General features: G+C 32.0%; 1 protein-coding gene across 4 annotated transcripts; it reads left to right on the top strand.

The window, feature by feature from the left end:
- Positions 1-5,255: 5,255 nt before the first annotated feature.
- LOC105117254 (probable protein phosphatase 2C 53) lies at positions 5,256-9,703 on the top strand. 4 transcript variants are annotated; one of them, XM_011014861.1, is made up of 5 exons: positions 5,256-5,273; positions 5,758-7,030; positions 7,147-7,464; positions 7,577-7,682; positions 9,049-9,703. In XM_011014861.1, exons 2-5 carry the CDS (start codon positions 6,149-6,151, stop codon positions 9,381-9,383), a joined length of 1,641 nt encoding a protein of 546 aa, XP_011013163.1. In that variant the 5' UTR covers positions 5,256-5,273; positions 5,758-6,148; the 3' UTR covers positions 9,384-9,703. The 4 variants fall into 4 exon arrangements, with proteins under 4 accessions (XP_011013163.1, XP_011013161.1, XP_011013159.1 ...); XM_011014859.1 differs by lacking the exon at positions 5,256-5,273 and adding an exon at positions 5,285-5,654; XM_011014860.1 differs by lacking the exon at positions 5,256-5,273 and adding an exon at positions 5,293-5,375.
- The last annotated feature ends 5,270 nt before the right edge of the window (positions 9,704-14,973 follow it).

Below are 14,973 nucleotides of genomic sequence, written 5' to 3'. Positions count from 1 at the left end.
TTGGCTTATAAAAGGAGGCATTTGTTATGCATTTGGGCATCTTGCTTTCTCTATTTATATTGCTTATGTTTTGCTTTCATTAATATCAAGTTTATGCCTTTCATTTTATTTTTTTTACTTAGTTAACTTTTATGTTATTTATGCTTTGATTTTGTTTATTTATGTTTATTTATGTTTCTTTATTTCATTATGTTCAACTAAATTTATTATGTCGAGGTGAAAAGGTTACACTAATAATGTAAGAATAACTATAATATAAACTCAATATGGATCTTAATGTTTGATACTAATATATTTTATATTTGTTATCTTGTTCACTCTTTAATACTTCACTTGTTAAATGACTAATCTAGATTTAATTGTAACACTTGGTACAACAAATGCTTGGCACTTTCATAACACAAACTGTATGGTATAACCGACACCTATGTTGTGAAAGGAACTTGATTTGTTATTAACATAAGTTATAATCATGAATGTTTGACAACATTTACAAGTATTAGCATTAATCGAATAAAATAACTGATGTAATTATGTTAATAATTTATAATCTGATTGGATCCTCCTTTGTGTGTGGTTTCCAATTGAATAATAAGAGTTTATGCTATACTTATTTGACACACCATTAGTGGATCCTTGATTAGTACTTAAAAGTGCATTTTTTATCAAGGGTTTATGTCATCATTTTGCACTTGAAATATCAATAACTCCTTAACTAAAGCATGTTTTATAATAATATATCTAATAATATAAGATACCTTTAATTTGTGGTAAATGTTCATTTTAAATGCAGGCCTATCACATAAATGAAAGAATTGATTGATGAATTTAAGAACTGAAGTTGAAAGGACAAAGAGATGACCAAACTTAGAAAAGAGATGCCGATGCAATCCAAACCGGAACACTGTTCAGTAATTGGGTCATATCTGGAGCTGTAGATCTCAGATTTTGGTTTACTTTATATGGATGGAAAGGTAAGACATAAGCCTACAACTTTCATATAGAGCCCAAGACTTAAAAAGGCCATTTTCAAGTCCAAATTATAGCAACAACAAAGAAGTTCATATCTGTCTTCCAGCCCGAGCACTACTCAGTGTTTGGCCAATATCTGGAGTCTTAGAAGTCCAAATGACCTGAATGTTTTACACAAGAAATCTGAGACAATTTCCTACAACTTTCATGTTTTCAAGTAGCTCCAATTTTGACGTTATCAATGACATTTTGGGCAGATAAGAGAAGATAAGGATTGTCACCAAGTCAAGAGTTGGTCACCCACTCATCAATTAGTCATCAAATCAATAGTTCCCAATTTTGGCATATAAAAGGAGGCATTTGCCATGCATTTAGGCATCTTGGTTTCTAGATCAAGATCATGCTCTTGCTTTCTCTCTTTGTATTTTTTGTAATGTTTATGCTTTACTTTCATTAATATCAAGTTTATGCCTTTCATTTCCTTTTCTTTACTTAGTTAACTCTTATCTTATTTATGTTCTTTGTTTATTTATTTTTCTTTCTTTCATTATGTTTAGCTAATTTTATTATGTCAAGGTGAAAAAGTTACATTAATGGTGTTAGAATAAGTATAATGTAAACTCAATATGGACTTTAATGTTTGATTCTAACATGTTTTATATTTGTTATCTTGTTCACTCTTTAATACTTTGCTTGTTAAATGACTAATCTTGATTTATGTCGTATGACATTTGGTACAACAAATGCTTAGCACTTTCATAGTTCATACTATATGGTATAACCAACACCTGAGCTATGAAAGGAACTTGATTTGTTGTTAACATAAATTATAATCATGAATGCTTAACGAGATTTACAAGTATTAACATTAATCGAATAAAATGACTAATGTAATCATATTAACAATCTATAATCTGATTGGAACTTCCTTTGTGTGTGGTTTTCAATTGAATAATAAGAGTTTATACTATACTTGTTTGACATACCATTAGTGGAACCTCTAACTTTGACATTTGTTATTATCATTGTTTAATCCTTACATTAATATTCCATCTCAAAGTTCTCATCTTTTTCTTCTTCTTATCCTTCTTTTTCTTTATTAGTATTAGTATTACTATTATTATTATTATTATTATTATTATTATTATTATTATTATTATTGTTGTTGTTGTTGTTGTTGTTGTTGTTGTTGTTGTCGTTGTTGTTATTATTGTTATTGTTGTTGTATTATTGTTATCTGTAATTTATACAATTAACCTCCCTCTGGTTCGACTCTGATTTTGCCGAGTTATTTATTACTTCATCTATCTTTTAGTTGGGAGAAGACATCAATCTTTTAGTTGTGTCAATCCTCTAACCTTGACATTTGTTGTTATCATTGTTTAATCCTTATGTTAATCTTCCATCTCAAAGTTCTCATCAACTTCTTTATTATTATTATTATTATTATTATTATTATTATTATTATTATTATTATTATTATTCTTGTTGTTATTTATAATTTATACAATTAACCTCCCTATAGTTTGACCCTAATATTGCCGGGTTATTTATTATTTCGACATTCCTGCACTTGGGAGAAGATATCAACCTTTTGGTCATGTCACAGTCCAAACTGGAATATTGTTCAGTCATTGGGTCATATCTGGAGTTGTAGATCTTAGATTTCAATTTGGTTTTTATATGGCTAGAAAGCTAAGACATAGGCCTAAAACATTCATGAGAAATGCAAACTCAATTCTACTGTTTGGACGTGCAAATCTTAGCAACAATAGAGAAGTACAAATTTGTCCTATAGCCTAGATAATGTTTAGTGTTCGACCCATATATTGAGTTCTAGAAGTCCAAATGACCTCAATTTTGTTTTTGTTGGAAAGTTGAGATAATTTCCTATAACTTTCATGAATGAAGTCTGTTCAAATTCTGATGTTAGCAATGATGTTTTGTTCAGACAAAAAGATAAGAATTATCACTAAGTCAAGATGTAGTCACCCACTCAACAATTAGTCAACCAAGCAATAGTTTTCAATTTTGGCCTATAAAAGAAGATATTTGTCATGCATTTAGACATCTTAGTTTTCAAATCAAGATCATGTTCCTGCTCTTTTTCTTTATATTTTTTATAATGCTTAAGTTTTGCTTTTATTAGTCTCTTATTTATGCTTTTCATTTCCTTTTCTTTACTTAGTTAACTTATCTCTTATTTATGTTCTTATCTTATTTATTTATATTTCTCTTCTTTCATTATGTTTAGTTAAATTTATTATATCAAAGTGAAAAGGTTACACTAATGGTTTATGAATAAGTATAGTGTAAACTCAACATAGACTTTAATATTTGAGACTAACATGTTTTGTATTTGTTATCCTGTTCACTCTTAATACTTTGCTTGTTAAATGGTTAATCTAGATTTATGTTGTATAACACTTGAGACAATAAATATTTAGCACTTTCATAGGCCAACCGTATGGTGTAACTGACACTTATGCTATAAAAAAAACTTGATTTATTGTTAACATAAGATATAATCATGAATACGTGATAATATTTGCAAGTGTTAGTATTATTCAAAAGAGATAAATAATATAATCATGTAAACCATTTATAATTCGATTGGAGCCTCCTTTGTGTATGGTTCCAGTTGAGTAATAAAAAGAGTTTATATTATATTTGGTTGAAATATCATTAATGGATCCTCTAACCTTGACATTTATTTTTATCATTGTTTAATTCTCACATTAATTTTACAATCTCAAAGTCCTCTAACTTATTATTGTTGTTGATTGTTATTTATAACTTCCCTTTGGTTCGACCCTCATTTTGCCAGATTATTTATTACTTCGACACTCTTATACTTGGAAGAAGATATTAATTTTTTGATCATGTTACTATTTTCTTGGTATCTTCGCTATGTATAGTCTTCTCATTTTCTTGTTTCTCTTCATTTTAAGAGGGTTTGTAAGAATTTGATGAATTATAACTATTATAAATGTCGTAATTATACTGTCTTTTCCTATGGCCTCGTTCTCAACCTCTATTATGACCACGACCATAATTTTAATTATATTTCATAAAATTCACTTCAAGGAATAGAGTTGAACTAGTTGGTCGTGATTCTTGATTTTTCATTAAAATCTCATTATTTTGTTGATCCACAAGGAGATATGAAATTAGTTCAGAATATTTTTTAAAACCTTATTTTCTATATTGTTATTGTAGTAGCATATTCAAGGCATGAAAAACAAAGAATATTTTTTTTCTAATATATCATCATCAGTGATATTATTTCCACACACTTTCAATTTAGAATTGATATTAAACATTGTAGAATTATATTCACTTACTAATTTAAAATCCTGCAATCATTAATATATCCAATCATATGAGATTTTGGGAGAATAAATGTCTTTTAATGGTCATATTTTTGTTTCAAATTTTGCCAAAGAATAAAAGGGATATTTGATTGTGAGATATTCTATCTTTAACTCTTCGTGGAGATGATGACGTAAGAAAATCTTGGCTTTTGCTTTATTTTAACTAGATGCTTCATTATCATCTATACTGGTGTTTCTAAGACCTATGATATTCAAGTGAATTTCAACATTAAGGATATATGACAAATGATTTTTGCTTGTAATATCAAGTGTGACGAATTCAAGTTTGGCAAGATTTGTCATTGTTATTTTTATTTTTTATTAATAAATCAAATATAATTACTTGCTTCAACATGAAAGTGAGAAGAAATTTATAATTTTATTTTTTATTAAATATGATTGTGGAAGTAATTTATACCGATAATGTATATAAAACTATGTTTTAAAAAGTATTCAATAATAAAATAATATAATTAATAAAAAATAAATGAAATATATAAAAGCAATAAAAATCAAGGGAGGAAAAAAAGATTAAAGGATAAAGAAAAAACACTTTTATTTTATATAAATTTGTAATCATATATGTACCTCATATTCTTTTAATAATGCTCATATATATATATATAGAGATATATATATAGAGAGAGAGATTATAAAAAAAAAATATAGATTTAAATAAATTTAAAGAGATACAAATAAATTTAATGATGATAAATAAATATAATAATAAAAGAGTTTAAAAGATATTTAGATATCTATATACCATGTATCATATTTTAGTATTTTAGAAGTATTTTTTTAAATTAATGTTTTAATTCTAAATTATTTTTTAATTTATATTTAAGAACTGACTACAAGGAGTCACGGAAGCGGGTCTTTTGCACTGCTGATCATATTTTCTCATCTATTTTTTATTTATTTTAAATGGTAAGCCAGCACCACTCTCTATATCTTGTTTCTGTATTTTTTTTTCATGGTTCTTGGTTATGAAGAGACGTTGTGAAAAGCAAAAGCCTTAGACACGATGAGGTGTGGTGTCTCTTTTCTTTTCTTTTTTTGTTGTTTTTTGGTTGTAACTTCTCTTTCTTGCTTTCAAGTTTAATTTTTGCAATTATTAGAAAGAGAAAGAGAGCTATTTTACAAGAGGCTGTGATCGGTTGCCTTGGATCCAGGGAACTCTTCAGTAAATATGTGAAAAGGGTGCCATCTTTTTTAGGGTTCTCTTGTGATTCTTGGGACTTTTAAGTTTTCTCGGGTTCTTTTTCATGACCCCTTTTTGTTTCTCTTTCTTGGGTTTAAAGATCAGGGGTTGGTTTCCAATTTCGTGTTTTGTTTTTTTTTTTTGAAATTCTGTTCTATTTTTTTTTTGTGGATTTAAAGTTGCTGTCTTGTTGTTTCTCTCTCATTGTAGTTGATGGAGGTAAATGGAGAAGATTCCATATAAGAAGTTAATGAGGCCTTAAACAGGTCTAGCCTATCTATTTAGAGTCTGTAAGCTTCCACAAATGGAAATTTGGATCCATTCTCGTTGACCAGATCTGACTAACCATTTCACTTTTAAGAACTTTTAGCTCACCCATATCTTTGCATCCACTGGATTGGCCTCCTGATTTTGAGAGTATTAAACTTTGATTTACCTTTTCCTATAAGGCATGGAAAATGGTCTGTCAAAACCTGTTGTTCACATTCCAAAATCATTCTTGATGAGTGAAGGGTTGATAATTTTGGTTGAATAATGAGAGGCTGTGTGATCTTAGAGGGGTTAGAGGGTAACTTTTTGTACTGTCCAGATAGTGATTTTGATGGAGGAGATGTACCGGGCGGTTGCAGTGCCATTTAGAGTAGGTAATTCAGTCTGTGGGAGTCCGTCCTTAGATACCCATATGGATATGACAAGACTTTTAATGGCAGACACAGCTAGCTTATTATCTGATACTGTAACTAAGGTTTCTACTGTGGGGAATAAGGATTGTAATTGTTGTGATTTAGGTGATGAAGTCAAAGATACAGCAGTGCAAGCTCCTAAAGAGGACAAGGGAGGAGGAGGCCCTTTGTTGGATATGATCACTGAAAATGAAAGAAATTGGGTTGTTGGTGATGATGTGATAACACGGGATAGCGAGGACGATTCTTTTTCGTTGGAGGGTGATCCAATTCTTGATTGTTCTTGTTCTTTGTCAGTGGCCAGTGAGACAAGTAGCGTATGTGGAGAGGATTTCTTGAGTTTTGAGGCCATCTTTGAGGTAGGAACACCAAGTTCTGTAGATATTGAAAAGAGTACTGGTGGTGTTGATATTATTCCCAAGACAGCAGATTTGGGGGATTTGAATGTTGACGCCATCGTTAGCGATCCCCTTTCTGTGGCAGAAATTGTTGAGGAAGAGGTTGGAGATGGATCTGATGCAAAGACACCCGCTGTGGTACCTAAGGTGACTCTGGAAAAAGGGGCCAGTGGTACAATCTCAAGAAGTGTTTTTGAAGTGGACTACATACCCCTTTGGGGATTTACGTCTGTGTGTGGAAGGAGACCAGAGATGGAAGATGCAGTTGCCGCTGTGCCTTATTTTTTGAAAATTCATATTCAAATGCTGATTGGAGACCGATTACTTGATGGCATAAGCAATTGTTTACCGCTCCAGACTGCTCATTTCTTTGGAGTTTATGATGGTCATGGAGGCTCACAGGTAACTTATCCTTGTGCTCTTTATCCTTATTATTTATTTATGTTTCTCTGGCTTTCTTCCTATTGTCAGATCGTGTTGCTGTGATTAGCTTACATTCCGCTGGCTTTCTTTTTTAGGTGGCAAATTATTGCCGTGATCGTTTCCATTCTGCTTTGTCTGAGGAGATAGAATTTGTTCAAAATGGCTTGATTGATGGAAGTATTAAGGATGGTTGCCAGGAGCAGTGGAAAAAAGCTTTCACCAATTGTTTTCTTAAGGTAGATGCTGAAGTCGGAGGAAAGGGTGGTGCCGAACCAGTTGCTCCAGAAACTGTTGGTTCTACTGCTGTTGTGGCCACTATTTGTTCATCCCACATCATAGTAGCAAACTGTGGAGACTCACGAGCAGTTCTTTGTCGTGGGAAAGAACCAGTGGCATTATCAGTGGATCATAAAGTAAGAGCCTTTAGAACTGTAGGCTTGGATCTTAAAATCTTTTAATAATAATAATAAAAGACTGGGAAGCTGATTCTTGTTCTTTTGATTCTCTCGTTAAATTTTATCTTAGCCTAACCGAGAAGATGAGTATGCAAGGATACAAGCGGCTGGAGGCAAGGTCATACAGTGGAATGGGCATCGTGTCTTTGGTGTTCTAGCTATGTCAAGATCTATTGGTATGTTCTTCTCACCCTCATTTTTATCTGTTTCTTCCTTATCTTATTCAAACATGTTAACAGCACTGTTGTCATCTGGGTTCTTTTGCATCCAAAATTTACTGTCATTCTCCTATTGGCTAATCTTGAAGGTAGTAAGGGTGAAATGACAATATTCACTTTCATAAAGGACTCCATGGGCATCCAATGACTTTTCGACCTTAGCTGTGTTTTCCCTTGTCATTGATTGTGACCTGTGACTATTTAGAGATGCATCTTTGTAATTGTAAGAGACATGGCAAGTCTGTACATGATGGACAAGGCAATTCATTGAGTCTCGGACATATTCTCTGGAGGTTCCAACACCTAAAATTAATCCAGGAATTTTAAGTTTCTGATATCAGAAACTTAAAATTCCTGGATTAATTTTAGGTGTTGGAACCTCCAGAGAATATGTCCGAGACTCAATGAATTGCCTTGTCCATGTCATACTACCAACGAGATGCTTGGACATTCTTGGTGATCAGAAGCTTAAAATTCCTGGATTAATTTTAGGTGTTGGAAACTCCGGAGAATATGTCCAAGTCTCAAAGAATTTCCTTGTCCATGTCATCAAAGACAAGTAAATAGACATCCTTGGTGGTTTTAATGCTAGGATAAACAAGTGATTCCATCGATGCCTGCTTCAGAATTTTTCAATGTGGAAGTATCTGTCTCAATATTTCTAAACAAGTAAACTGCATCCATAATAACTTTGTGTAACTCATGCTTGTGAAATTTGACTGTTATTCTGGTATGAAACCATCTTTTATGCTTTCAGCCTTAGAAGATGATGCTTGTGCACATAAATCTCAAGCCTTGCATGATATGAAATTCTTACATGTCTGGTGAAAGTCAATTGACTAGTGTTTATTTCAACCTTGATTAAACTTTTTTTGAGGATGTCTCTTTAACATGCAATTGCAATGTTGATGATATGAAGCAGAATTTCTTGAAGGGAAATTTATCCATTGAAGTGTCGCATACATCTGCTTTCTCATTAAAGTTGCATTTTAGTCATGTCAATCAATCCTTGAAAAAACTCTCCAAATGTTAAACGAAGTCCTGCATTGTGGAGGATTGATTGTTGTGATTTTCCTTTGTATGTATTACATGACATTTTGTATTTGTGAAGAATAAAATATCCTTTGAGTGATATATCTGAGATGGAATCAGTTGCTAGTTTGTGTGAAAATCATCTAAAGGTGCTGCTGCATTCACTCATTTGTTGGCTGGTTCAAGGACTCATGATTGTGGTTTTAATAATTTAGTACCCTCTTTCCTTACGAAAATAAATGGATCACATAACTTTAAAACTTTACGAATTATTCTTGCTTTTGAGTGGCAGGTGATAGATATCTAAAACCGTGGATCATTCCAGAACCTGAAGTGATGTTCATTCCAAGGGCAAAAGAAGATGAGTGCCTCATTCTGGCTAGTGATGGTTTGTGGGATGTCATGTCAAATGAAGAAGCATGTGATCTGGCTCGCAAACGAATACTTGTCTGGCACAAAAAGAATGGTGTCACACCTTCCTCCTCGAGGGGCGGGGGAATTGATCCTGCAGCTCAAGCAGCAGCTGAGTACCTCTCAAACCGTGCCCTTCAAAAAGGAAGCAAGGACAACATCACTGTAATTGTGGTGGATCTGAAGGCGCAGAGGAAGTTCAAAACCAAAACATGACTGATTCTTTTGGCAGCTCAACTTGTAGACTTAATCTGGTACAATATATGTTGCCCATCTGTTTTTCACCTGGGCTTTATGGCTAAATGGAAGTAGATGCCTGTATGTATTGGTAGAATGCTTGCCATCCTAGAACTCTTCTTTCTCTTGAAGAGTTGCCATACACCTCCTAGGCTTGGCTATGTAAATCCTAGCCGTTTGTTGTAGGATAGGAGATCACAACGGTTCCATCTTTGAAATTATGGGCAATCGTATTCGTTATGCCTCCGAGCTTGAATAAAAAAAGCAGCTCTACGAGGTATTACTTACTATTTTTCTAAGCAACTGTAGAGATGACTTGTCTGTTGTGGATCATATTCATATAGGCATTGATGGCACTTTATGGTTATCCTAATTATTATAGTAGTGTCAGTGATGCAAAAATGGCAGAGCAGGCTCGAAGAAGGCAAGAAACGTTAGTTACTGGGTGACGTTATTTTCCCAGAAGTTTCAGGTCATTGGCAATGGTTTAGGGCAACGCTTCAGGTAATGCTGCTTGATGCTCTTCTCTGTTATGGTTTTCTAATACCCAAATGTATCATGCAACGTTTAGTAAGCATTGGAGGAGGTAGATGCATGGCAGCTATTTTTGTCAGCTTACAGTTATGTATGCAAAATGCTGGAGTGATGCAGAAAGTAACACAACAAATCAAAAGAAAAGAAAAAACAAAGTGTCGAGGACAAAGGACTTGGGATCAACAAACATGTGATTTTGAAAGTTTGATGCTACACTGCAGCCTAAATCCTCCCTAATCATCAATCAATTTTTGTACTCGATGAAAAGCAAAGTTCCCTTGTTTTACTTTCCCACAATAAGGAAATTTCCCTACTGTGGATTTGCAGCTACATTATGACATCAAAAACAAAAATTATACCACCATTGCAATTTACAAATAATTCAAAAAAGGGCATAAACTAAACAATATCATTCCATGTAAGATCTTGTTTTACTCTTATACACACACACCTCAAACAAGTCATCCTCATCACAATTAGTACATTAAAAAAAAAAAAGCACTTTCTTCCAGTCTCCTTGGAGATTCCACTTCTGGATGATGGGGTGGAGAAAAAAAAAGTCTTCCAATGTGATCCTGAATGTAGCTTGCAACACCACATCACTCACGAAAAGAAGCCAACATATATATCAGCCAAGATATTTAAATTATAATCCCCCCCGATGGGTTTCTAATTTCACCAACCACGTGGACATACCATCTTCTGACACGAGCTGCCTCAAGCTCTATATTTTGTGTCGGGTTAGGAGATAATGGCCTTACTTACTTGACCCAATAACAATCTCAAAGAACATGAACCGCTTATTGTCTCTTCTCAGCTCTCTATCTTCAAGCAGGGGTGTTTATCGCAATATTTCCCCATAGACGGAAGCCAGGGTATGTATGTATATTCCAGCTGTTTATCGCAAGAATAGGAGACGATACAGATTCATGCTTTTGTCATGAAGAGGCACTACGGGTTATTAACTTCCTATAATTTTAAGCACGCAGTTCTTTTTTTTGGGTTTTTAGCGAAGTGGAATTTTTTTTTTTAAAAGTAATCAATCGAAAAAATAATTAAAAAAATAATATATTTTAAGGGGCTCTAGATAGCATGTGCAATGGAAAGTTGTGAATGTTATATATAATTTTTATTTTGTAATTGCTATTTGTAACATGTAAGTTGCTGACATCATCTGTAATTTGATTTAAAATTAAAATCTAAAGGTATTTTCTTTTTTTTTATCTTTTTATTTTCCCCTCCCCCTCTCCTCACAATCAATCAACCTTGAGTTAGGTGATGATGTAAGAAAAAAAATATCAATACATGAAATTGTTAATATAAAATCTTGGTTGGGCATGACATTTTACTCCCTATTACTATGAAGAATCTAAACCAAGTGAAGACAATCCAAACCAAGTGAAGACAAAATGACCATAACATTAATAGAGTTAAGGTGGAGAAGAAAGATGAGGATGCTAAGTTAGTTGAGCCTGTTGATAAATCCATAGCTCATTTTGCTCCTAAATTTAAGGGTATGAGTGAGGATAACCAATATAAATGCAATAAGTGGGCTAATAGTCATAGGTATTTGTGCTTATCAATTGATGAGATAAAGGTTGAAAAAAGATTTAGAGACAAGTTGTTATGATGTCATGATTATACAAATTAATTATTCTAACTTAAATAAACAAGATAGTATAGAGTAAGGGGTCGATCTCACGAGTAAGGTTTAGTTCATACTTTTATGCCACAAGATATGCAATGAGGGGATTTTGAGTTTATCTAGGCTATAGCAAAATAAAACAATCAAGCTAAATTAAATAAATTAGAAAACTATCAAGAGAACAAACCTTGGTTTCAAGTAAATATCCATATACGGAAATCAAAACTGATAATTAAAACGAAACATCAATTTATATTTTGAACCTTTATCTTTTCTTAACAATGGTTAGTTGACAGAATCACTGTATAACTAACCCTAACCAATAAAAAATCTCACTAGTAATTTAATTCAATGGCAACCTTAAAAACTAGATAAATTGATTAATCTAGACAACATAACTATTTGCAATTCATATTTGATTTATTCGAATGTTCTTCCTAAGATTAATAACATACATCCACTATAATTATTAAACTCAGTTGCTTCACAATTTTATATACCTTAACTCTGATTTTGATATCAAATTTAGCAATAAAATATTCACAATAATAACTTAGAGTCTGCACTAGCAATTAAAATAAACAATCATAAGAAATAATAAGCATAAGAAAACAAACATATTCATCATATAAACTGAAAAGAAAATGTAAAATAAATCTCATATTTCTTGAAATCTGAAGGTTTCTATATCTTTTTAACAAAGAAAAAGAGCTTAGCCTTGCATGTCTATTAACAACTAATCAAAAGGAAAGAAGAATGCATGATTTCAGGTTATTGGAATAAAGGGTGTTTTTCTTCTTTATAGCCACTCCCTCTTCTCCTTTCTCTCTTTCTTTTTATTTAATAGGAGACCTTAATCCCAACTTGCTACAAAATAGTCCTTACCTAAATAAACAATTTACATTTCAGTAGTTCAATAAATATTTTTCTAAAAAGAAAAGAAATAGCTTTGCATAAAATCCTCAAGCTTTGATTTTGGACTTAGAAGAGTTAAGTTGTTGAAATAAAGACTTGGATACAGGTTTGGATGCTTTGGAAAGTAATTTGAACTTGTTTCTTCATAAAATTTGTTTGTTAGCAGAATTCATATGTCATTATAGAAAAATCATCTCTCTCATATGAGCTCATTTTCTACTGAAATTTGGTAAGCTGATAGGTCATTAACACGAGTAAAAGATTGATATCTTTTTTTAAGTGTAGGAGTGTCAAAGTAATAAATAATTTGGCAAGACCGAAGTCGAACCATAAAGAAGTTAATTATATAAATTATAAACAACAACAATAGTAACAACAACAAAATAACAACAACAACAACAATAACAACAATAATAGTAGTGGTAGAAGAAGAAGAAAAAGAAGAAGAAGAAGAAGAAGTTGATGAGAACTTTGAGATGGAAGATCAATGTAAAAATTAAACAATGATAACAACAAATGTCAAGGTTAGAGGATCCACTAATAGTATTTCAAACAAGTATAGTATAGAATCTTATTATTCAATTGGACACTACACACAAAAGAGGTTCCAATCAGATTATAAATTGTTAACATGATTACATTAGCTATCTTATTCGAATAATGCTAATACTTGTAAATATTGTCAGGCATTCATGATTATAACTTATGTTAACAACAAATCAAGTTCCTTTCATAGCACAGGTATAGGTTATATCATACAGTTGGGCTATGAAAGTGTCAGGTATTTGTTTAACAAGCAAAGTATTAAAAGTGAACAAGATAACAAATTGAAAACATGTTAGTATCAAACATTAAGGTCCATATTGAGTTTACACTATACTTATTCTTACATTATTAGTGTAACCTTTCCAACTTGACATAATAAACTTAGCTAAACATAATGAAGAAGAGAAACATAAATAAACAAGATAAGAACATAAATAAGATAGAAGTTAACTAAATAAAGGAAAGGAAATGAAAGGCATAAACAAGATATTAATGAAAGCAAAACTTAAGCATTACCAAAATACAAAGAGTGAAAGCAAGAGTATGATCTTGATCTAGAAACCAAGATGCCTAAATGCATGGCAAATGCCTACTTTTACAGGCCAAAATGACTAATTGATGAGTGGGTGGTCAACTCTTGACTTGGTGACAATTCTTATCTTCTCTTGTCTAAATAAAATGTCATTGATAACGTTAGAATTTGAACCAACCTTGTAATGAAAGTTTTAGGAAATTGTCTCAGCTTTTTTTTTTTTTAAATAAAATAATGGTCATTTAGACTTCAAGAAGTCAAGATATGGGTTAAATACTGAACAATATTTGAGCTGCAGGACAAATTCAGACTTCTTCGTTGTTGCTAAGATTTTGACTTGAAAAATAGCAATTTTAAAACCAGACCTCCATATGAAAGTTGTAAGCCTTTGTCTTCCTTTCCATCCATATAAAGCAGACCTAAATCCGAGATCTACAACTCTTGATATGACCAATTACTAAATAGTGTTCCAGTTTGGACTACACCAACATCTTTTTTCTAAGTTTGGTCATCTCTTTGTCCTTTCAATTTCAGTACTTAAACTCATCAATCAATCCTTTCATTTATGTGATGACCTGCATTTAAGATGAACATTACCACAAATTAAAGGTATCTTATTTTATTAGATATGTTATTGTAAAACATGCTTTAGTTAATGAGTTATTGATATTTCAAGTACAAAATAATGATACAAAACCATGATAAAAATACACTTTTAAGTACTAATCAATCCACTTTGGCTAAAGCTCTTAGAACAATACCCAAAACTTGATTGCTTCCTAAAAATACAACTACTGACACTGATTAGTACTTAAAAGTGCATTTTTTTTATCAAGGTTTTATGTCATTATTTTGCACTTGAAGTTTTAATAACTCCTTAACTAAAGCATGTTTTACAATAATATATCTAATAATATAAGATACCTTTAATTTATGTTAAATGTTCATTTTAAATGTAAGCCTATCATATAAATGAAAGGATTGATTTTTAATTTATGGTAAATATTCATTTTAATTGTAGGCCTATCACATAAATGAAAGGATTGATTGATGAATTTAAGAACTAAAATTGAAAGGACAAAGAGATGGCCAAACTTAGAAAACAGATGCTGGTGCAATCCAAACCGGAACACTGTTTGGTAATTAGGTCATATCTGAAGCTGTAGATCTTAGATTTAGGTCTACTTTATATGGATGGAAAGGTAAGACATAGGCCTACAACTATCATATAGAGCCCAAGACTTAAAAATGCCATTTTCAAGTCCAAATTGTAGCAACAACAAAGAAGCCCGAATCTGTCTTCCAGCCCGAGCACTGTTCGGTATTTTGGCCATATCTGGAGTTCTAGAAGTCCAAATGAGCTGAAGTTTTTACACAAGAAAGCTGAGACAATTACC

Source organism: Populus euphratica, unplaced genomic scaffold, assembly GCF_000495115.2.
Source record: "Populus euphratica unplaced genomic scaffold, PopEup_1.0 scaffold1238.1, whole genome shotgun sequence".
Classification (NCBI taxonomy): domain Eukaryota; kingdom Viridiplantae; phylum Streptophyta; class Magnoliopsida; order Malpighiales; family Salicaceae; genus Populus; species Populus euphratica.
This window is presented reverse-complemented; position numbering and strand designations above follow the sequence as displayed.

Coding starts and splice junctions, on each gene's coding strand:
- LOC105117254 (XM_011014861.1), top strand. CDS start 6,149: ATGGAGGAGATGTACCGGGCGGTTGCAGTGCCATTTAGAGTAGGTAAT. Junction 7,031..7,146: donor ATGGTCATGGAGGCTCACAG/GTAACTTATCCT, acceptor TTTCTTTTTTAG/GTGGCAAATTATTGCCGTGA. Junction 7,683..9,048: donor AGCTATGTCAAGATCTATTG/GTATGTTCTTCT, acceptor TTTGAGTGGCAG/GTGATAGATATCTAAAACCG.